This window comes from Molothrus aeneus, chromosome 9 (assembly GCF_037042795.1).
Source record: "Molothrus aeneus isolate 106 chromosome 9, BPBGC_Maene_1.0, whole genome shotgun sequence".
Taxonomy (NCBI): Eukaryota; Metazoa; Chordata; class Aves; order Passeriformes; family Icteridae; genus Molothrus; species Molothrus aeneus.
Window position 1 is genome coordinate 25939445 of NC_089654.1, and position 24730 is coordinate 25964174.

Consider the following 24730-nt stretch of genomic DNA (forward strand, 5'->3'; position numbering starts at 1 on the left):
AGTGCCATTAGTTCTGCTCCTTGCAATAGGTAAGTCCTTTATTTTATACTCACCATCACCCATCATTTCAAAGATCAGTTTCTAGAAATCTGATCTAATCCTGACTGGGATAAATTCCTTACAAATTAATTGGAATTTATGCCTTCTGCAGCTGTGCTGTGTCATCTGCTGCTCGAGGAGAATTTTGTAGTGGTCTGTGCTTACCCATTTTAAACTGCTGCACTGATTGTATCTTGTTAATGTGTCCCAGAGTCCAAAATAAGGGATAAACAGACTCTGTGTTCTGAGTCAGCATTGCCTGCCTGGGATAGATCACATGGGATCTCAGGATGAGATTTCCATGAGTTCCTCACATGAATTCTGGTGCCCTGTGGAAAAAAACCCCTTCCTGCCATTTCCTGCAGAAGTGTGGGTTGAAGCCACGGCACTCAGATATCTGGGGCATTTGATTTTCTCTTTGTCATTGGTAATTATGCAGATTTAGGATAAGGAGACAACTGTTTAATTCCAAAACACTGGTCAGGATGTAATGTGGAGGTAGGAACTTGATAGCAAGACAATTTCATCTTAATTTAAAAGGTTGTTTTAAGGCCCTGATCTCCTTCACTTGCTGGTGCAATAAAATTCATCTGCATCCTCTCAGCCTGAAGCTTTTTTGTTTCCTGCCTAAAAATTATTCTAAAATTCAGGGTTTTTTAAAAAGAATATTACTGATAACACAGTGCTTTATGTTCATTTTCTGAAGTATATTCATGGCACTTCTCCAAAAGGATAAAAACATGGGAAATTTGCATCAGTGTAGGTCTGTGCCTTTTGAACAGTGACAAAGGACAGGGAGGATGGAGCTGGAAGGTGCTTGGAGCAACCTGGTCTGGTGGAAGGCATCCTCTTCCCATGGAACTGGATGAGCTTTAAGGTCCTTTCTCACCCAAACAACCCAGGACTGAAGGATTCCTGTTTGTCAGAATTTCTGGGTGCACTGAGGGGCTCCACTGAGTTTGTAAGAAACCTGTCAGGGACGTAAATGTTCTGGCAACACAGAGCATGAGGTGAATGCATCAAGAGCAATGCTTGTGTGCACACAGGACATGTCACACCACAGCCAGCAGAGAATAAAACCACTCTGGGTTTATTGTTTAGCATGGAGTTGCTCTCACCCTCCCAGCTGGGATCCTTCCCAGGGAAAGGTGACATTTGTTGGCAAGGCAGCGCAAGCCTGGGCCTGCTGCTGATTCCTGTCCCTCCAGGAGCACAGAGGGCTGGATGCTCCTGGGCTGTCTGCCTGGCTCCTCTCTGGGGGGATAAATTCCTTCCAAAACACAAGTCTTTACCAATCAGGATATAGCTACTACATGAGACACCAGTAATGAATTCTTAATTTTAATTTTTCAGAGGCTTCTTTATGTGTCTAAAACCAATAACTACTCTTGTATATATTTTCCCTAATGTTTTTATTCATAAATTACACTTGAAAGTATCCACAGTAATTATGCACAAACTGAATTCTTATCTAACACCTCAATCAGAAAAATTGAATGCTTCCTGACACTTTACCCTTCAACTTCTTTCTATCCACCTATTTTCCTCTTATCAAGATCATATGAGAGAATAAAGAGAATACATTACACCAAAAATCAACAAAATTTCAGTTTATAGAAGACGTAATAGATTGTAAATAAGAAAGAGTAATTAAGTTTTAATAATTTTGAAGCTGACATATATGAGTTATTTCTTTCTTTGTGTTGCAAATGGAAAAACAGCCTAGCAGGAATCAGTCAGGTGAAACTTTGTACAAATCTTCTCATAAACTCGTGGAATGGTTTGGACTGGAAGGAACTTTAAACTTTACTCACTGCCACCCCTGCCATGGGCAGGGACACCTTCCACTGTCCCAGGTTGCTCCAAGCCCCATCCAGCCTGGCCTTGGGCACTGCCAGGGATGCAGGGGCAGCCACAGCTGCTCTGGGCACCCTGTGCCAGGGCCTGCCCACCCTCACAGGGGAGAATTTATTTCTTTTATCTAATCTTCTTACATACTAGCCAGATACAGATCTTGCTCCCAGGAATATGGCTTTTGAAAGTCCATAACAATGGGGTTTGTGCATTCTGCATGTTAGAAGCCAAGGATTGATTTATAAATGTATAAAGAATGAAGAGTACACATTGCACATTATAAACAAGTCAGATACACATTTATAGTACTTTACAAATTATTTTTAAAAGTCAAAGGCTTGAAATTCCCATCATCTTCAGGACTGAAACTTCAAATTTATCTATTCAAAGCAACTCTATCTTCAAATTTATCTATTCAAAGCAACTCTATGTCCTCCTATAAGATGATCTGGGGCACAACCCTGAAGGTTAAAGAATGGTGTTTGATGCCCCTTGAGGAGATGGCACCTCACCTTGTGAGCAATCTCAGAAAGTAAATTCAGTATGACTTATCCCAGGTGAGGAATATCAGACACTCACTAGTCTCTGTCCATTTCCATGTCTCACAGTTCTTCCACTTGCTTAACTAAGATTTTTTTTTCTGATTCTGATCATGAAAAGCTCATTTTCAATGTTGACAGACCTGACCTGACAAGCACAGAGCTCGTTGTCAAATTGAGGCATCGGAGCAATGAAAGGCTTTGTCTGAAATATGGATATGCCTGAAAATATCCCCCACCCCACAAGTACAAGTCCAGCCTTCATCCCCCCTTTTCTCTGCACTTGTGTCAAAGCTTTCCAGTGCTTTGCATTAGCACCACCTCCCCACAGAGGAGAGGGATTTTTCCTTCAAACAGCACAGCCCAGAGAAGTGTTTATGTTCCAGCAGCTGATGGCAGCCTGGGCTGGGACCCCTCTGTGACAAACACCCTGGCTGTCCCCAGGAAGGGACACAAGGGAAACAGAGAATGAGGGAGATCAGACCTGGGCCAGGCTGGGTGACTGTGCTGGCTGTAGACTGAGGGAATTTGGTGGATCCACAGAGGATTCCTGACTACAAAATCACAGAAGACATTGAGTTGGAAGGGATCCAAAGGGATCATGGATCCAGACCCCTGTCCCAGCACAGACACCCCAACAATCCCAGCCTGTGCACCCCTGGGAGCTTTGTCCAAACCCTCCTGGGGCTCTGGCAGCCTTGGGGCTGTGCCCATGCCCTGGGGAGCCTGGGCAGTGCCAGCACCCTCTGGGGAAGAACCTTTCCCTGAGCTCCAACCTAAACCTCCCTGGCACAGCTCCAGCCATTCCCTGGGCCCTGTCCCTGTCCCAGGGAGCAGAGATCAGTGTCTGTCCCTCCTGTCCCATTCCCAAGGAAGCTGTAACTGCACTGAGCTCTCCCCTCAGTCTCCTCCTCCCCAGGCTGAGCAGACCAAGTTCTCTCAGCTGCTCCTCACACGGCTTCACCTCGAGGCTCTTCACCATCCTCGTGCCTTCCTTTGGATGCTCTGCAACAGCTTTAGATATTCCTTATATTGTGGTGATGCTGAAGAAAAAGCTCATTTTTACTTAGTTTGTACATGTCTCACTTAATAACTCCTAGATGATAAAAGATATGCCCTTATGGTAGATTTTATAACCTCCCTGTTCAAGTATGCTGTTATTATACAGCAAATCTGGACAATACTAAAACTTTCTGGACTTGGGACAGCCTGAAGCCCAGGGTGCTCCAAGATCCAATATCTCCCTCTGGTGTCCTTCCCTGACCTCCAGCTGCATTTGGGGAGTACATTGTCGTGCAGAAGGGGCTGGGGTGCTGTCCAGAGAGGCTTATAGCCACCCTGTCACATGCCATGGCTGCAAACACAGATGGTCACCAGGCCAGGGGCAAACAGGAGCTGCCAAGCCCAGAAATGTGTGCCAGCATCTATCCACATGTCAAGTAATTATTTTAAAGTGTAGACTTCCAAGCCTTGTGAGTCACCGCAGTGCTGGCTCTGATGTTGTCTGTGCAAGTGATTCATGTGGATAGGTGATGAAGATGTCTTTAAATCTGGCCTGAGGAAAAGTCCTTTACAGCAGTTTGGTCACAGTAAAAGCCAAAAGGCCAAAAGCAAGATCTTCAGTACTGTGCACCTACACTGGGTATTAAATGTGCTGCATATTTTATAGCTGAAATTCTTTAGCAGCTTTTTCTTAACCCATGTTTTTCTTGATTTTTTTAACACCATATGTCTATAAAAATAAAATTTTATTTTAAGCACCTTGTGTTTAATTTTTTTTTTCAAGTTTTCAGGTTGGTTGCATCAATTGAATTACAAAATTTGCCTGGGAAAAAAAAAAAAGAGAAGTTTGGACCTTTGGCTTAGAAACAAAGAGATGTTTTGTTAGATGGAAGGGACAGAGGCAATTTGAAGTGGTAGCAAATTTTTTTTGCTACCAGTGTCAGCAGATCTGAAATAAATGAACATTCTAGAAACTGGTTCATGAGGGAGAAGAGGAAACTGAGCCCAGCTTTCCACTTTCTCAGAACTGGACCGTAGAGAGGAAATTCATGTTCAGAGTGTGTGATTTTAGTTCCTATCACCCTGTCACTCACAGAACTGAGCCCACAAGGAAGTCACTCTCCTTGAACAGATGATTTCCTTCAGTCATGTTCTGCTGTTGCACCTCTGAATAGCGGCTCCTTTGAAATGTTGCCTGAAAATCCAGCAGTCACAGCTAATGTGTGGACTTGTGATAACAAGTCACATCTGTTATGTCCTTTTAAAGTATGGGCTGTTTGCCATGTGGTCAGTGATTCAGTAATCATATTTTAGTGTTGCAAGTCTCAGAACAAGGTGTAACTCAGCACCCTGCAGTATTAAATCAGTATCATATCATTTATCATATATTCAATGTCATTAAATCACATATCTTCCTGCATTGGTGTAACACGTTTCATGTCAGATGAATCTTACTTTACATTCTGTGGCAAAATGTAAACTATGATTGCCAAAACACTGCTTTTAGGGGACAGTAGCACTGGTGAGTTGTTTGTAGTTGAAAAGGACTGTGGTCCAAAACATTGGTGTGGAAATGTGATTTCATTGCACATCTTGCACATATGGTGTTTCCAAAGCAGGAATATTCCTGCCCTGTGACATCAATATAAACCCTCTACTCAATTCACTGTCTGACACGGTGAAATGACTTCATTCTAATGTTGCTATTTATCAAAAATACCAAAAGTGGAGCTGAGGGGCAGCTGGAAAAATTTTGATGGGTAACAGGTGGTCAAGAGCAGCCTCTCTGAATGTGCAATAAAGAGCTGCTCCATCAGAACCCCAGATCTCCTTGAGAGGAAAGGTGTTCCAAGGACAGGTGCCCTGTGTGTATACAGCTCCTGAACCGTGTGTGAAAACACATCTGTACACAAGAGTTATCTCTGCTTCTCCTTGTTATCACACCTCTTATTTGCAGGGCTCCAGATCATATTTTCATGTCTGTCACGTTAGTTTTAAATAACTCTAATCCCCAATCCAATTAAAGGTATCACCTCCAAGCAGATCATTTTATTTCCTCTGAGAACAGATGCAGACTTAGTATTCGGGTTAGTAAAGCAGCCACTACCAAGCTGACCTTCCTTTTATCTCTCACACTTCATCTCATCACCTTCCTTGTCTGTGGCATGTGACTTTCAGATGTGCACTTAGTGTGCCACATCCAATCTAAATTTCCACTGGACAGGCATTCCTTGACATTAAAATTTGTAAATCCATTTTTGACTCCCATTAAAATTCGTAAAATTGAAACATTGATATTTTTTAATTGTTTTAAAACCATTAAAATTTGTAAATCCATTTTTGACATCCATTTGACTAAAGTGCAATATCTTAATTGAAGCAGATAAAATAAAAATCTTTTCTTTTTTTTTTATAAATATGCTAATAATGGCAACACATTTTTCTCAGAACCACTTTTGTTTAGAAACATCTCTGTGATCCTTGTCCTCTATTAAAGATGTTCTGAAAGCAGACAAAATACTGTTTATTTAGCACTTCATATTCAGAAGAATCATTTATGTTAGACCCAGCCCATCTAGAGGAGCTTTTGCTGTGTTTCACTGCCTTTCTAAAACATCATTTTTTCTCTACTCACTGCTCACCTTCACTCCAGCAGCCTGCTAAGTGATGGATAATTAGATTTTTTCCCCTAACATCTAGTGCCACAAATGCTCTTTAAGAAGAAAAGTCTCTGTGTGATGCACAGAGAAACTTTCATATCTTGAACTCTGCGGTTCCAATATTCCTTGGTGGAATATTTTATTCCTTAGTAATGTTGTGCCCATGAATCAATTACACTTATAGCAAAGCAATCTCAAGTAGCTGATAAACAACTTTGGGATGTAAGGAGCTAATCCTGCATTACATCCTGAGGGAATTGGATTAACCTGCACTATCCCCTTTATTTCTTATGTATTTCATTCTGGAAAGTTCTGAAGGAAACAGATTTCCAGGCCTCAGTGTTCTGATGGACTGTGTTTACAGATGCTGTCAAAAAAAATCTATTTTAAATCTGTTTTTCTGCCTATGGGCTGAAGAGAAGACCAAAACAAAAATCCCCTTCACCCAAGTGTTTTTAGAGTACTCAGACCTTGTTGTGCTTCTAGGGCATGTGAATATTTTGCTAAGTGAAATTCAAAAATAAGAGAGAAACAAGAAAATGCAAATTCATGTCTCTTCCTTCTTTCATAGCTGCATGTGGTGCATTTTGTGGGAAATTCCAGGAAAAAATCTGATTTTAAAAATTCTTTCTGAAACTCTTCTGTTTGATGTAGCCATGCACTGCCTCTAATGATGAACTCCTTCTAAGCCTACATTAGCTTCAGAGTATGTTTCTTTAAAAAAAATAACTTTCATGGAGATAAGAACATGCTTCAAACATGAGGCTGCTTTCCTTCCAGAAATAGGGGGTTTCATATGTTAAAATATTTTTTAAAGTTATTAAGAAGTTTCATCTGTATTTGTCTTCAGTTTCTGTTACCAGAATAAGATCCTTTTAAAAAGTGGCTGAACTATTGATATAATTATCACCTTCACTTTAAATTATATGGTAATATTAAGCATCCAGTCTTTTCAAAAATTCAAATACTAACATTCTATTCAAAACACCACGCTTTTATGTGCACATGCCATACCTTGGTGTTCTAAAACTGAAATTCTTATTTACTTGAGATGCTGATAATCTTCATTTGCAGCTTATTGCACCAGGTTTCCATTTAGTTATTATGCAAGGAAGATGCAATTTTTTTCCCACTGACTTATTACTGTATTTACATTGCCTCTCTCCTTTTCATATTTCTGTTTATATCTTTATTAAATCACAGATGGTGCTGATTAAATTAGACCTTTAAGTGATGCTTTTTCATTATGAAATTATTTAAAGTGCATACAGATAAGGTTCATACCTACAATAATGTCCTGTACTGAGTGTACTCACTTAAAAGGATGATTAGTGAAGGATCCCATTTGAATGACACAAAAGGAATGAAACCAAGTTATAAACTGGCACTTCTGAAGGAAGAAATGAAAGCTTCCCCTCTCTTCCATCTCTTTCACAAGTGGTTGGATATTAAAGCAAATCAGAGGAAATAATTGCTGTCCTTCTTTAAAAGTGTTTGGGAAAGGGAAGATTCTTCTTCTCCACCCAGACAGTTAATATTTCTTTTAATGCTCCCAAGCACAGAGGTTCCGGTCCTCTCCCTTTGGTTCCATGATTTGGGTGGATGTGAGTGCCAGCACACCCCTAGCTCTGGTTCACACCAGGGGTTTCACTGGCAGCAATTCAAAGGTAGAATCAGGTCTTCTGTTCCTGGGATGTTCAGTTTCTCAGCACAGTCATTGCATTTGGAATTAAACCTGCCTGCTGTGTCCACCAAAACAGAAAGAAAATCCATTTTCCCTCCCCAGAACACAACTGTATGACCACACCTTTGCTTGCTGTTTCACCTCTTACATGTGAGCTGCAGTGGCCAAGTGCAGTACAGTTGATATTTACTAATTCCCATTTACTAATTCCCTCTACTAATTTTTTTCTTTGACAAATGAAAAGGTTCAAATGAAAAGGTTCAGCCTGAAGGTGATGTTGGAGTGAGAGATGGCTCACAGATGTCACCCTCCAGTGGGGTTGTGAGCCAGCAGGCTCAGCCTAAGCCTGTGAGGAAACTTGCCCTCACCCAGTGAGCAGGACATCACTTTCTGACCTCATTTGAGGAAGATGCTGCTGGAATCCAGAGCTTGGACTAAATGCCAAGTTTAGTCCTTTTCTCAGGGTGGATGCACTCCACAACAAATCCTCTCCAAAGATTAACCATTGCTCCTCACAGCTCATACCCCTAACCCAGAAATGCACCAGATGAGCTCAGGGCACATACGTGTTTTACACCTCAGCTCAGTGCTCTGAGGAGCTGCCCATGAGAAACTCCAAGGAGGTATGGAACTTTTGTGATAAGGAGACAATAATATGGAACCCCTGCTATAACATTACAACACTCAGCAACATTTCTGCAAAGCAAAGTGCCCTGTGCTATCTCCCAACCACATTTTCCTGCACAGAGGCTGCAGCAGGAGCTGGCCCTCAGGTAGGATAGCAATTGCTGCACACAGGGGACTCTGCCCAAGGGAACACAAGAATAGTCCCTGTTTTTAAGGCTGAGGTGTCAGTGCAATGAGAACATACTGGAAATAATCACTTCAGCCTCTTGAGGCAGCAGAGCCTGAAATTCATGGAGGGAGACGCTCACCTGGTAGTACCACTCTGAGGAACACATTTCTTTTTCAGAGCGCATTGTTTTTAACCTTTTCTCTTTATCTCTTGAAATTGAATGTTTTATTAGCCCATCCTTTACACACAACATGGGTGCAGATTGCCTACACAGAAACTTCTTTGGTTTTGTATTTTAGTTGGTATTTTTTTTTGCTGAACTCAGACAACCAGGAAATACTCCACTGATTACAGACTGATTGATTAATTGAGGTGAATTTTAAAAGTTACACTCGGCAGTGCCACAATGGAAATCTAAGGGTGTTTGATGTATCTTAGCATGATCTGACTTTCAGGAAAAGGACCAAACATCTTTTTCATGCTAATGAAAGCAAGCTTAAAAGCTGGGCAGAACATCTGGAACATGAAAAGATTTGCAGTGAACAGAATAAAATAAAAGTTGTAATTCTGGGCCCACCCCCACTGTACACAAAAGTGGTACAGTAAATTGTTCTGACCCTGAGTGCAAACTGAAAAAAAAACTATTTGTACTTTATTCTAGCGGAAGAATAGAAACTATGTCCAAAAAGGAGACATGGAAATTTAGTTTCTTTAACCTGCAAGTTAATTGAGTCTTTTTTTGCTGTGAACAATGATGTTAGAAGAGGATTCAATGGTATTTTGGTTTCAGGACTAGAAAATTAAAATATTAATGTAATTTAGTATTATGATTACTAAGTGGCTTGGTCTTCAGGAAATATGAAAGAAATTGCAAGCAATTCTGTGTAACTCATTAATTAAGTCCCATTTAAAACAATCAGGCAATGATTTGTTTCATGTTCAGGAAAGAAATCTTGTAGCCAGAGAAAAGAGATGATTTTTTTCAGTAATTAATGATAACCTTGACCGTATGCAGGAGCTCCTTCAGGCGTGACCAAATGATTTCTGGCAGACTGCATTGATAAATCCCTATAAAACTCCAGTCTCAGAGAAAGTTTTCATGAATTACATTAAACTTTGAGGACATACCTCCCAGTTTCATGGAAAACCAACCTTCATTCTCGAGATATCCCTTGAAAAATCCTTTATACATATATTCTATTGATTAGTGAAATTCAGTGTAAAATTAAACATTAGCGGAGCTGGTTTTACTCACTGCCAACACCATGACCTTTATTAAAAGTTGAAGCATTGCCTCTTTAATCTGTATCTGAGAGAATACCTGCCCAAAACTATTAAAAATAGTATTTCTATCTCCATTAACTCAAACTAATTTCTCTTTCCAAAATAAAATTCACCCAATAGCAGAGCTCAAACACTAACCTGAAGGAGTTGTTTGGAAAGCCATGGAAAAATGGCATTTTGTTCCAATTCCCCTTCTTGTTTGTTTGAAGCCTAGACAGTGCATGGCACACAGAGTCATAATAGACTGGCTTAGGCTGAAAGGGACCTTAAAGATCACAAAGATGTTTTTCTGGCTTTTATTTCTATCTTCTCTTTAACACAAAAAAAATTGTACTGGGGTTTGGTTCTCTTATTCCCCTCACTGTCTGCTGAAATGTTTGATGTTACAGCCTGAGCAATGGGTTCCTGTTTCTCCATGGCATTACTCAGGTATTCTTTCTACACTGACATTCACTTACCTGTTGGCAAGTATCAAAAATTCAGTATTTCATCTGGATTGGGTATATTCTCATCACAAGGAATATCTGAAAACTATTCTGTCAAGGTCCTGTTTTCTTTCTCACCATTGGTCTTTTCACCACTGATATTCTTTTATCCAATATTTTATCTTGATCTATCAGATTTTTTTAAATCAGCTTGGACATTAAACCAGTTTCTTTTGACCTTTTTCCCCTTACTTCTTATTTTAAAGCTCTACTTATCAGCCTTAAAGGCCTGGATGTCAGAAGGCAATTTTCCCAGATAGTCAGATGGAATCCAACCTTTAAAAATTGTCTCTTTTAGCAAATGTATCCCACTGGCAAAGTATTCTCAAGCCTGCTTTAACACTGATATTTGAGTCATCTGTTGCTCATCACTACATCATACGCCCTATCTCCCTCTGTAGTGACAAGAAAAAATTTCAGAGTAGTCACTAAAATGAGACATAATTAACTCAAAAGTAAGTGATGTTATTTCTGAGTTTGAGATGCAGTGCAAAATCAAACTGCTGTGAAAGTTTGGTGCAACTCCCTGTAGAACAGGCAGACAGATTGCTGGTAACATTTACTGTCACAGAATCATGGAATACCTTCAGGTTGGAGGGGATTTCAAGCATCATTTGGTCCAACATTTTTGGTAAAAGCATGGCCTTGAAAAGTCGGTCCAGCACCCTGTCCTGCTGCATTTTAAAATTGTCCAGCACTGGGGAGCTCCTTGCTTCCCTGGAGAGGTCATTCCAGTGACTGATTGCTCTCATTGTGAAATATTTTCCTCTTGTGTCCACTCAGAATCTCCCCAGCAGTACCTTGCACCCATTTCCTCTCATCTTTTCCATGTGACTCCTTGCAAAAAGGGAGCCTCCATCTTCTTTGTGTCCCTCTTTAAATATGGAACATGGAAATAATTCTTTTCTCACAGTCTCTTATCCTTTCCTAATGGGGCAGCTTCTTCTTCTGGGATCATCTTTGTGGCCTTTGTCTGGACCTTTCCCTGCCTGTCAACATCTTTTTGGCACAGTGTCACATCTTTATATTGAAAAAGAAATCATGAAGTTGCAAGTTCTGCATTGAAATAAAAAAATCCTTTATATGACAAGAAAGATATGTTTTGATCAATCCTTGCAATTTTACATATCTCACTTCATCTTTATCACTGCCATTATCTATGGCAACCAAATGTTGCTCCAAAGCCCTACAGAGGTTATTTTAGAAGACCCAATTATTTTAAATTATTTGAAATCTCTTATATTCAGCTTTGGTGGGGGGAGAAGTGAGTCTGGACTGTTTCTTGTGTTTTAAGAAGCTCTGGGCTCCTGCAGAAGTTGTTCATGGTGAATTATCTCTTTGCAGGTTGCTCATTCAGGTCATGGCCAAGACAAACCCGAGAGGATGCGAGGCTCTGCAGTGATTACATAACCTCTCTTGGCAGAATGTTTTCTAATCATGAAATGACCCCACGAGTGAATTTTTGGTTTCAACTAACAGATCACAGCACAAAGCACAATATGTAGAAGAAAGGGAGCGTGAAAGCTACAAGCACAGCCTCCTGAAAGAAGCGGGAGGGCCACTGACAGGCAAAGAGGAATTGATGGTGCTTGAGCTTGCAACAGCAGAGTGGAAAGCAGAGGAGTGTAAAGTATCCCTGGCAGTTCTGGAACACTGAACCTAAACTAGATTTCTTTAAAATCAATGGAGAAACGTGCTAAATGCAGGAGTCACTGGACTGTCCCACAATGCTTGTGCTCAGAAGAACAATGTCCTTAAAAGCTCATTCATTTCAGATTTACTGTAGTGTCACTGCACTAATTTCAACAAAGCAATTTTCGACCAGGAATCAAGTATACCCACTTTATGCTAATGTAGATTTGATTAGCTGGCTTTCAGGATCTCTCTCTGTTTCTAGGAAGGACTGAAACTCTTCTATTTTCTTTCCTCAGGCATCCTTTGCAATCTAATTCATATTTGACAAACGAGACGAGAAATCAATTGTGTGTAGTATACATTGTATAATGACCCACAAAGTTCCTAAAACAGCTTTGCCTGCTCCAGAGCAGTTATTCAGGATTCTGTACACAATTCTTTGGCACTGTTACACCTGGCCAAGTGCCATGGAAAACATGGCTCTGTAAAACAGGCAAACCAAATGGGATGATGAATCTGTGCTCATGTCACATCTAAATTGCCTCCTATCCTACATAGTCACAAACAAATCAGGATTTATTTTGACCTTTCCCATTGTATTTAGGAAAACAGGAACAGAGTGATATTGCAAACTGGGACTGTTCAACTCCTACAAACACAAGGACTGCACCCTGTGGCTGTGCCATTCCCACATCCACAACCTTGAGGAGATTTTAGTGCCATGTTTGGATTTCTCAGGATTTCATAGAATGTTCCTTACTGTCTCAGGTTTAGCTGGGGGTGTGTGCTCTATCCCCATTTGTCAGAGCTGGGGCAGTTCTCCTCTGTTCATGGGGCAGTTTTCTTTATCTCTCCCACAGCCAATCCTCCCTCCAGGAGATCTCTTCTGTTCCTGGGCCATTAATTATTAATCATCTTCTGTCCATGGCCACTGAGTGTCCCTGCATGGCTGATCCAATTCCATCATCCCATGGGGAGATGCTCCGCCCAGGGGAGGAGCCAAACATTCCTACCTGGATCCAATCTGAGCTTTGGGACAGCCCAGCAGCCTTTGCCCAGTGCATTGCCAGAGGAGCAGCTTCTGCTGCCCTGCATTGCCAGAGGGAGCCCAGGCCCATCTCCAGCAGCCCTGGAGCTGCAGAGGAAAACTCCCCCCTTGTGCAGGATCCCTGCTCCAGCAGAGCCACAGCTGGCACTGCAGGAGGTCTGAGCCCCCATGGGATGGGACTTGTGATAGATGAGTAATGGGATGATTGACTCTCACAATTAATGGACAAATATCATGTACATAGATTAAGAAAAGTTTGTAGATTTATAGTTATGTTGGTTATCAAAGGACAAGGGGAGTTGGGACATCTGGGAGCGCTGGCTTGTCACTGTGGTGACATCTGACTGCCAATGAGGATTTGAGGAGGAGATATCCACCACCGGACAGCAAAGAGGTTGATGGGCAGAACTTTGGGAGGGGTTAAAGGGTTAAAAAGGGTAAAACCTCCATTGTGAGGGGGCTGAGCACATGGCAGGGAGAATCTTCTTCCTCCCAGCGCCATAACCTTTTTTCTTTATTCAGTCTTCTGTTGTATTTTTTATAAGGCTCAATAAACCTTCCTCAGCTATGAAAAGTGAGTAGCTATTTCTCACAGACTGCTGCCACCACCCTGACCCACAGGGTGTCAGGCCCTATTCTGACTCTACCAGTGGTTGTTTTTTTTTCCTTTGTTTGTACTATTGCATTTGTATTTTTAATTTTCCTAGTACAGAACTGTTATTCTTATTCCCATATTTTTGCCTGAGAGCTTTTTAATTTCAAAATAATAATAATTCAGAGGGAGTGGGTTTATATTTTCCCTTTCAGGGGAGGTTCCTGCCCTCCTTAGCAGTCACCTCTCTTTTCAAACGAGGCACTTACCTCTGCCTTGGCATGCGGATGAGGGGCTGCTTGTGGCACCTCTTGCTGAGGCTGAAGAGTTTGTGCACCGTTCTCTGGGCCTTGAGGAAGAGTTGCTTCATGCTGCTCTCCAGCTGCTCGTAGCGGCGTTGGAAATTAGAATCCATTGTCCACAAATGCATCACAGCAGATGTGTTCAGGAAATAATTCATAGGCAGCCTCTTCATAAATAATTTGAATTCATCTGAAAAAAAAAATAATAATTAATAGTCTTTAATTATGTGGCGATGTTATTCTTGCAGCAGAAATTAACTTTTAATTTGTTTTTTTCTCGAACCAATTTTCGTAAACTCAATCTTTTGAAATTTTAAAATTGAGCATTTTAGCTATTTCAAACTAGAAAGGTGACTACATTTTTATTGGTAATATTAGAATAAAGCCAGCAAAATCCAATATTTATATAATTTTAAAATTAATATTAAAGCAAATACAAGCTTTGTCCTTATTTCTCAACCTGGGTAATATGAAGATTAAATAAGAATCAGAGTTTCTTACCTTCAAATCTGGTATCTGAAAGCAAATGTGCATTTAATGATCAATGTTTATTGACTCATTTGAAGAACATCAGAAACTGTCTTAAAAGAAGTATATTCAAATACTTAGGACATGCAAGTAAATGTCATTTTACAGGCCATTGCTCTTATATATATGTTATTTCACCCGACACAAGCCATTAAATTAGACTTTCATAACTATTTACAATTAAAATGGAGCCTTTCAAAGCATTTTATGGTACTTCAAAATTTTATGACACTTCAAAAATGTTCCCATAACTTCTTTTTTGTCTCTAAAGTGGTGGAAAGGAGTTCTTCAATCACAAGGTCACATTGTTACTGTAACATGCCATGCTTTGTGACTTGTTCTGGTAGCTCAGTCCACAAAAGATATGTAGACAGAATCTTATTAACAGAGTTTTATGAATTAAGGAGTCTGTTTCCATAAGTAGAATGATGTATAACTTCTGAACCTAAATAAACTACCATTAAAAGGGCTCCAAATACTGGGTAAATATGTGAGAGTGAGTGGCACACTTGAATGCACATGTTTATCCTTTTTCTTTCTTGTTTTTGTATATCAGTATGTTTCCCTGCCTGCCCTTCTGCCTGCTGCCATCCTCCCACCCTTCACAATCCTTTTTTTCTTTCAGCTTGTTCCTGCAATGAAGTTACTCATCCCACAGTTTGGCTTTCACCCTGCCAGATGCTCCTTTTGGATGGTTTATATTTCAGCAGACTATGTGAAAGCAAAGATCCTGCTGCCTGAAGTACCCTCCCTCCTCAAACAAAAATAATCATAATATTTAACATGGGTGTCATTTTGGGTTGCTCATGGGAGATTGGGGAAAATGTCCACTCACATCAAAGAATACACCATTAACATCCTTGTTATCAAGTCTTTTGGTTACATTTAATTTAGGTTTTTTAACATTTCTACACAAAGCAGGAAAAATATTTTCTTTTTCATGGATGGAGAAAAAAAAGATCTTTTGTAAATAAGCTGTAGTGACCCTTGAGCACATCCTGAAGGACACAGGGCAGTGATGGACTACAACAGTCCCACTTCAGCAGAGTATTTTCTGTGATGGGTGATGACTCATAACAAAACAAAACACATTGAAAGGTCTTCTTGAAGGTAGAAAATTAAAATCAAGGGGCACATATGATGATTTTATGTTTAACAAAATGTTTTTAATCATTCCTGTGGGAATGTGTTGTTCATTTTGCCCTCATGCCTTTGTCTTTGCACAGCCCCTGTGCTGTCCTTAGGGCATGAGGGAAAGGAACTGTTTCTTTATCTTATCAACTATTTGGAGCCTTTTATCTTTTGCTCTTTCCCTTCCTTAATTTTGTCTAAGTTGGTTTTTATCGTCTGTCTGGCAGGAATGTCCATTCCTGGGTGTACAGCTAACAATTTGAATTAATGGGAATATTTAATAAATTCTACATTACCACATGAGTATCTCTGTGAATCTTAGTGTAGTTTTGGGATAGATATGTTTTCTCCTTCCCAAGTGATAATTATTCCTACCTTAGAGAATAATTTGAGTCAGAAGGGACATTTAGTCCAACCCCCACCGCAATGACAGATACCTTCTCTAGATTAGCTTGCTCAGAGCTCAGTTCAATCTTTACCAACTTCTGATTCCTTGTTGGAAATGCCATAACTTTCTTTTTTAGTTTTAAGCAACTTTAGTCATGGGTTTTGCCAAGGGGGAGGGGACCTGGGCTCTGTTGTTGTTTTAATCTTTAAACCACCAAGGCTTTGGGTCAGGCTGGGCAGGGCCTGATAAGCTTCAACAAACAAAAAGGGACTTTTGGAGGTGTGGGATTTTAAAGTTTACATGCTGGGAATCTAGAAGGTATGGAAGAGGTAATCAGATATTAATTAGACATTAATCTGATGACGATCTCCCTGGGGACAGGCAGACAGTTGGAGACACCCTCTCTGAGAGAAGAATGCTAAGGGAACCCCAGAGCTGGACCAAATGAGCATGAAAGGCAAAGGGATCAATATCCAATAGAAGATCACACACTAACTAATGAAAAGAATTGTGCAATGTAGAACCAAATAATTCTTTGCTTTCTACAAGTGTATAGAATGTGCAAAGTCTCATAATGGACGTGTGTAGTTGGAATGATTTCCAGTGCACATCCTCCTGGCCAGAATAAAGGAATGACTGACTCACTGGCAGCTCAAAGACAGTGCCAGAGAGTTTTGTTCCTTCCTGAGCTCAGTGACATCCTCACACTGCCCTTCCCAGCCCTCAGTCCCTCCCAGGTCTGCACAGAAGGTGTGCCAGAAGGTTGTGTCTGCCTTGTCCCATTGGCTTGGTAAAGCCTTCCAAGTCTAAACACTTAAGAATATTAAAAATGGTCATTTAAACAAAAAAAAGTAATAAGAAGTAAGGTTAACTGAGCTGATACAAAGTAAATCCTTTTGCAGCTTGTAAAAAACAGATAAATTCTGCCAGATTTAGAGAAATGAGGATATATATGTATATAAACACATACTCTGGCACATTTGGGGGGATGAGATCCCAAAGCCACATTATTGACTACCTACTTAATGCCTAATGTCTCTTTTCCCTTCTGTTCCTCTGAGGCACTGGTAAAGCTCTTTAAAATGGGCTTGATGAAGCCAAAACAAAGGCAACTCCCGGAGGAAACAACAGGCTCAGAAGATTCTTTTCAGCCCTCACATTGCTCTAACCATGTATTTAAGGAATGTTGTCACTTTGCTGTCCTCTGCTCGATGGCACTAATCTCTACAGCTAACAACTGCTCCATGCAGTGTTTGGAAGTGATAAGGAAGGTTTACACTCCTCAACTTGCAATGCAACAGCATTTCTAATCAGAAAATGGTTTTTTCTCCCTGTAATAAACATCATCTTTGACTACCCTTGTGCCCTGTCTGATCCTGCTAATGAGCTCCATAATGCAGGTGAAGGAGAGACAGAGATAAAATGAGCATGGTTACACAGTGCCTGCTGCATAAAAAAAAATAAAAAAATTAAAAAAAAAGAAGATAATGTGCCCATATCTTAAACAGACACATTTCATGATCTGTGAAACTACAACATGAACTCCTAACACTGAGAGATGATTAAACTATTACACTCTAATCAACACACGGTGCCAGCCATTCCTGAGGATTAACAGCCAGTATTACAGTCCCAGGGGCCATAGAAATTGATACTTTAATTCATAAAATCAGGGAATATCCTGAGCTGGGAAGGACCCACATGGATCATTGAGTCCAACCCCTGGCCCTGCACAGGACAACCCAAAAAACCAGACTATGATTCTTGATACCACATAAAATCTGATTACAGTATTTTCTTTTTTATTTTTACATGGGTAGCACATGCAATATGATTTTATATATTCTTAGCTAATTGCAAATAAGGTAAAAAAGGTAAAACATTATATGCAGTGATGGGTCAAGCAAGTTCATTTTCTGGCTGGTTGTGTCTCTTTTCACTTCTCCTTTCTGCCAGTAAATCTTCCTTGTGTCAACAGTGCCTGGAGATGGAAATGGCATCCCATATTTCAGTGGGAAAGAATAAATGAGAAATATCATAATGGGAGCAAACATTCCTGCTGAAATCAGGTGAATATCAGACATATTTAGGCTGTGAGAAATACCTAGAGCTGCAGAGATGTAAATTGGATCCTCAGTGTTGTTTGGTGTCAGAACAGGGCTCAGGGCTGGGTGCAGTGGTTTCCACTCTGCAGGCAAAGCTGGCAAAGGCCAGAAAAATCCAGGAAACCTCACCCAAGGACCTGACAGTGCTCTGCTACAAGGGAAAAAGGTGCCATGCTTTATGCCTGCTTTACTTTTGAAGGAGTTTTGAATGAGTTAGAGATGGGGCTTCTGAGTTGTTTTTGATGATGCAGTTTATTTTCTTATTTTTTACATTATTAGGAAGGATGAGTTTGGCTCACATCATTATAGCATGGTTCAGAAGGTCACAAAACTCCTAGTTACAAGATTTTTTAAGGATTTGTTGACTAATAAAACACTGCTAGCAAAGATATTCATGTTTTTGACTTAATCTTTAAATATTTCCTCTTATGGATTTATGTTACAGTGTAAGCTTTCATAGATAATTATATTATGACACACAAACCTACAGTACTGCATTCTAAACTCCTTGTTTACCTCTGTAACTACTTTTATTTCTATATCTTAAACTCTAAAACTCTAAATTTTCTTTTATTTAGCTTAACATGTCTCTGCTTTAAACTATAAACCCACATTCTTGCTTCTGGCACCTGAGTTTGGAAGCCTTTCCCAAGGTCTCAGATCAAATCCTGTGTTTAATTCTAAGCTTTGGCTTAGAGGCCCAAAGTTCTGAGAGTTCCTTGCATTTCAGATTCCAGCACCTGCTCTCTGTTGGAAGAGAGCAGGAGCCCTGATATACTGTGAATATTTTGATTTTTCCTGCTATTTTGCTACAAGACTGTCCCACCTACACAGCACACTTCTGATTTTGTTTGTTTCAGTGGTTTGTGGAACTTCTCCAGGCTGCCAAAATGTCCTGGGTTGGCTTGTTTCCTAAGATCCCTTGTGGAGGGACCCTTGGAAGTCAATGGATTTAGAACACCAGATTATTAAAGGTGCTGCAGGCTGACATCTGACAGCAATGTCACGCTGGAAATACAAAACCACCAAATTTTACCACTGCACTTTTGTCTCCTACTTCCTTTAGAGCAAACAGAGCAAGTCCAGGACTGAGCTTTGAAACTGTCATTCCTGAAATTTCCTTTTAAATCATACAGGCACTGTTTCCCCAGTCGGTGTAACAGGGATTAGCTCAGGACCAAGGACTTTGGAGCAATTTCCTCCTCACAGCCCAGATTTGCTCTGCTCAAGGGCAGGGAAGAGCCTGAGCCTCTGCAGTCAGGCCAGCAGGAGCAGGGGATCAAACAGCAGCTCCTTTAAGCTATGGCTTGTGTTTAGGGAGGTCTCAGAGATGTGTTTATAGAGCACCAGAACTCCTAAATAAGTAGAAAAATTCAAATTTGACATGGATTTCTATCAAAGGAAAGAGAATACTGGTTGTTTTTTGGGTTTGTTTTGTTTTTCTTTTTTTTTTCTGCTGGTTCTTATTATGGCTGAAATCAATGACAACATACATGTGACAATAATTGAGGTGAAAACCTACTTAAAATTTTGGACAACAAAAAGCACAGTTTGAAAAGAATCTGCATTTGGTGATATGCTAAGGAAAAAATTGTTTCATAGCCACAAGAAATTTCAGCCACCTTCTCTCAGTCTCCAGAAATGGCAGTTTCTGGGGAGATGTCATTCCATCAAGCATTATTCTGTTGTTTAATTTAATGTCATATTTTCTGATGAGCCATTTTATCCCAAGTGAAATAATATAATCTTATGGAAACAAAACTTTTAGCATTGGAAATTTTTTTGTTGTTATGTCAACTTGATGGTGCTTCAGTAAATATATAATCCTATCTAATTGTGGATTACATCATCTACCCAAAATCAATTTTAATTTTTTTTAACACTATTCAGACCCTAAAAAAGCAATTATGTTTTCTGGGCAAAAGCAGCCTGACAGTAACTGAAAAAATGTAAGAATCTTTTGTTAACTGAAACATACCATTCACAATTTTATATAGTCTCTCTGTATTTTCTAATATCAATAAGGATTTGGGTTTTAGGGGTTTTTTTCATTTAACAAAGTTCAGTAAAAATATGCATATAGGAGAAAACCCTTTTTTTGACATTATCATGTCAAAATCTACCATTAGAGAGCAATTGTAATGGGCTGTTTTGTCATTTCTCTAAATGAGGCTCTAAGGAAACATTTTTCTCCCTTAAAAATCTTTACATCAGTCATTTGTATACACATCCTCTTTTTTAGCCAAGTTCTTTAACTTGCTCTAGAGGTATCAAAATTCTGCCATCACAGTCTAGAAGTGAGTAATACCTCATGCAAAAACTGTTCTGCTTTGGCTCTGACAAAATGTTACAGTGGGATTAAGGCAAACTAACAAAAACCAAGTTGTTTTTACCATATTGAGGGTGTGATGAGTCTGAACAAGCAATGATATGGACTGATGTGCTGCTCCAAGCCAGAGTGCTCCAGACAGCTTCAAAATTAGCTTTATGTTCTCCCCTGCATTTCATCTTTTCTCACTCTCATGATAATAAATGCAAATGCTCACTCCTCTGCACAAAGCACTGCTTCTTTTGGAAGCCAGCTCCCTTCTTAAACCAGAATTCTGGGATCAGATGTTTAAGTCAGACTTGTTATTTCCTTGGGCAGTGTGTAGTCCAAGGAGAGATGATCCTGTGCTTCCAGCATGTCAACTCTGACATCAGATTAACTTGCTCAGACCTTGGTCCAGTCAGGATTTGGAATCTGCTGCAGTCAAGGCTCAAGTGCCTTCATGGAGAACAAATTTCTCCACATCCCCAGTGTGAATCTCTGTCGTTTCACTTGATGCCTGTTGTCTCTGCCCCCAGAGCCTGGGTCTTGTTCCCCTCCCGGCACACAAGGTGGCTGCTCTGAGTTCTCTGAGGTCTCCATGCCCAAGGCTGACTAATCTCTCCTCTGAGGGCAGCTTCTCCAGCTCTCACCACTCTGAGGACATCCCTGACCACACTCCAGCTTCCTGGTGTCTTTCCTGTACTGTGGAGCTCCACACTGGATGCAGCACCTGAACATAGTCCAAAAAGCACTGAGACTAATCCCCTCCTTGATCTCCTGTCCCTCCTTTGTAGCACCCACAATGTGGCCTTGGTTCTGCTAGGCCTCTTCCTCCTCTGCCCCGGGAACCTTCCTGCATCTTCCTGCCCTAGCTGATGGATGCTCTGCCTTCCAGAGCAGGATTTTTCTTTTTCTTGTTGAACTTCAGCAGGTCCCTGTTGTCCTGATCCCCAGTTTGTCCAGCCCTGACCCTCAAGATTTCTGCCTCACTCCTTCAAACTGGCAACATCTGCAAACCTGATGAGAGGGCCTCTCCTCTGTGGGCAGCTTCTCCAGCCCCCACCTCTCTGAGCACATCCCTGACCACACTCCACCTTCCTGATGTCTTTCCTATACTGTGGAGCCCCAAACTGGATGCAGCACATGAATGTGGTGCAAAAAACACAGAAACTAATCCCCTCCTGGCCCTTCTTCTGTAGCACCCACAATGTGGCCTTGGATTTGTCAGGCCTCTTCATCCTCTGCCCCAGGAACCTTCCAGCAGGGCTGCTCCTGGCCAGGCAGATCCAGCCCCAGCTGATGGATGCTCTGCTTTCCAGAGCAGGATTTTTCTTTTTGCTTTGTTCAACTTCAGCAGGTCCCTGTTGTCCTGATCCCCAGCTTGTCCAGCCCTGACCCTCAAGATTTCTGTCTCACTCCTTCAAACTGGCAACATCTGCAAACCTGATGAGAGGGCCTCTCCTCTGTGGGCAGCTTCTCCAGCCCTCACCTCTCCAAGGATATCTTTTCTGTACTATGGAGCCCCAAACTGGGTGCAGCACCTAAATGTGGTCCTAAAAGCACAGAAACTAATCCTCTCCTTGAACTCCTGTCCCTCCTCTGTAGCACCCACAATGTGGCTTTGGTTCTGCTAGTCCTCTTCATCCTCTGCCCCAGGATCCTTCCTGCATCTTCCTGCCCCAGCTGATGGATGCTCTGCCTTCCAGAGCAGGATTTTTCCTTTTGCTTTGTTGAACTTCAGCAGGTCCCTGTTGTCCTGATCCCCAGCTTGTCCAGCCCTGACCTTGAAGATTTCTGCCTCACTCCTTCAAACAGGCAACATCTGCAAACCTGATGAGAGGGCACTTTGGACCAAGTAATTGCTGAAGAAAGTAAAGAGAACAAGTCCTGGGACAGACCCTGGCTGTATTGAACTTGCCACCAGTTTTCAGATAGGATTTTTTCCTTTTCCTCACAGGCCTGAGCCCTGTGTGACTCCTGATGGATGCCAGCTATGCCATTCCCCCTCTGAGCATCATCCCATCCATGAGATGATATTCCAGAAATATGTGCCTGTAATAATGGCTTTCCAGATTACTACTCAACAGACAAAAATCTACTTAAGGAACTCACAACTTTACATTAAATTTAAAAAAAAAAATCAGCTGCAGTTTTAGTTCATTCCTGTGGTGTTTTTCCTTCAAAGTAACCTGTCTCCTTGTCTCTGCTAATCATTTGCCTACACCTGGTTTTAATGGGACTGCAGCCTTCCTTTGGCACAATTCCTTCTCACAGCAAGCCAAAATAAACAGATAATATTGCATAAGGGAAAGCAGTGACAATCAGAACCAACAAGAATATTCAGACCAGAAGCTCTCCTTGAAAAAAAAAAAAAAAACAACCTTAGGAAATATCGCTAGTAGCTCCAGAAGTTGATTTCCCTACAGAAAAGGTGACACAGAGCAGCAAAGTCAGCCAGCCCCATTGCAGGGCTGATTGTCTGCTGGTGCTGTAAACAAGACTATGATTTAATATAAATACTGGCTGGTTTTTCTCCCAGGTTAGGAGTTGGAAAGGAGACTGCCAGTTCATCACACACAACAGCCAAGGAAAGCTGCTAAAGCTACTCATGTCACCACCAAGAAGGCTCTTAAGTAGAACTGCGCAAAAAAAAAGAAAAAAAAGAAAAGGTAAAAGGATTTTTAGAATTCCAAAGTTATCTTAAATTTTTATACATTTCCTAAAATTTTCCAAATGCCTCTAATTCCTCTAAAATCCTGTAAAAGAAATATTGCAAAGTTTTCCTCTTTTGCTTTGCTTTGAATCACCTTGGCCTTGATGGAATAGAAATTTTTTTGTTGTTATGTCTACTTCATATTGTTGTTGTTGTTATTTCAAGTGTTTGTCATTATGTCAAGTTTCATATTATAACATCAAAGTTATGAGGTAAAAAAATTTTAAAAATGAATAAACGTTTCAAAATGAAGGTCAAGTGCTTTACTGCATTCCTAAAAATATACACTGAAAACAAACAAAAAACCCAACAAAAACAAACAAAACCCAAGCAAATAAACAAAAACCAACCAACCAAAAAAAACTAAATTAAACAAAAATCCCAAAACCAAACAACAAAAAGCCCCATAATTTTGCAGTTACTGAAAGATTATTTCTGGTTGGTTTATTCAAAGTAGCTGTCTCTAGATTTTGTAGCATCCTGTCTATAAATCTCTGCTACACTTCAACAGACTTTTCTGTTTAGACTGCAAGCTCTTCAGAGAGGCCTGGTTCTTATTATATCTTTGTAGGACAGTCAGCACAACAGACCCCAGATTTAATTGTTGCCATTTGTCACAAATAATAAAAATAATTTTGCCTATTGCCCCAGGAAAATGCATCTTTTTTGGAGTCCTCAGTGGGAGCTGCAATTCATGTAAGGGGTGAGAGTTCTGGAAGGAAAGATCTCCTAATTCCCATTTTATCACACATTTTACTGTAGTGTTTGTGCAAACCTGTTGCTGCTCCAATGTGACCACCATGTTATCAATCCTATTCAATAAAAATATATTTTTTTAATTTTAATCAGGGCAATAAATATGATGGCAAGTCAAATACCATTGTCAGCTGTAAATCAGGACCTGAAAGCACAAAGCTGGAAGTCTGAGAGGATATAAACCATGGGACCCACATTTCAAATGGTTGGATGTGATTGCTGTTCAATAAAGTGCTGCCTCAATATTGTGTAGATGTTATTAAAGAGATTTATAAAAGATAGATGTTTTTTTAAAATATCCCACCATGATGCAGAAGCCTGGAGAAAACAAAGTGCTAAAAATGAACATATATTTGTTTTTATGTTGCCATGAATTTTAGTTCTTCATGATGCATTACTCAATTTGTCAAAGAAGTAGCAGCTGTGTTCCAAGAAATATATGTTTGAAAATAATCCAATTCAAAGAAGCAGAAGACTGCAGCTGGAAACAACCTTATTTCTTTAGAGAAGAGACAGTAAATCTGAATTTTCCTTCCCCTTCTCCCTCCAATTTAGGCTAAATCAGTCAGCACTCCTGATAATTAAAATATTTCTTTCTCCAAAGCAAAATATTTCTCCTTTAAACTTTCTGAAGGACAAAGGGAAGGGAGGAAATGTGTGTTTTCTGCAATACATGGTGTCTGTTTTTCAAGGAGGAAAGGAAGTCCACACTTCCTTTTGGACAGACTATTTGAAGTGAAACAATCCAGCTGCTACAGAAACCTCAGGCAAGCAAATTTGGATGATTCTGGCAGTGGGGTAGATTTGGAGCAGGGTGGGGGAGTGGTTTGGTTGATTTCTTTTTGAAGTGAGGAATGCTGCAAGGACAGCTCCTCTCA

The 24730-nt window shown here is 40.4% G+C and overlaps 1 protein-coding gene across 2 annotated transcripts in view; it reads right to left on the reverse strand.

Moving 5' to 3' along the window:
* The window catches only part of LOC136560263 (BMP/retinoic acid-inducible neural-specific protein 3), a 202186-nt gene that overhangs the window by 24117 nt on the left and 153339 nt on the right, over positions 1–24730 (reverse strand). For both annotated transcript variants that reach the window (XM_066555985.1, XM_066555986.1), the window contains exon 7: positions 13888–14110. In XM_066555985.1, the coding sequence (XP_066412082.1) occupies positions 13888–14110 (223 nt within the window). The remainder of the gene's footprint in view (positions 1–13887; positions 14111–24730) is intronic.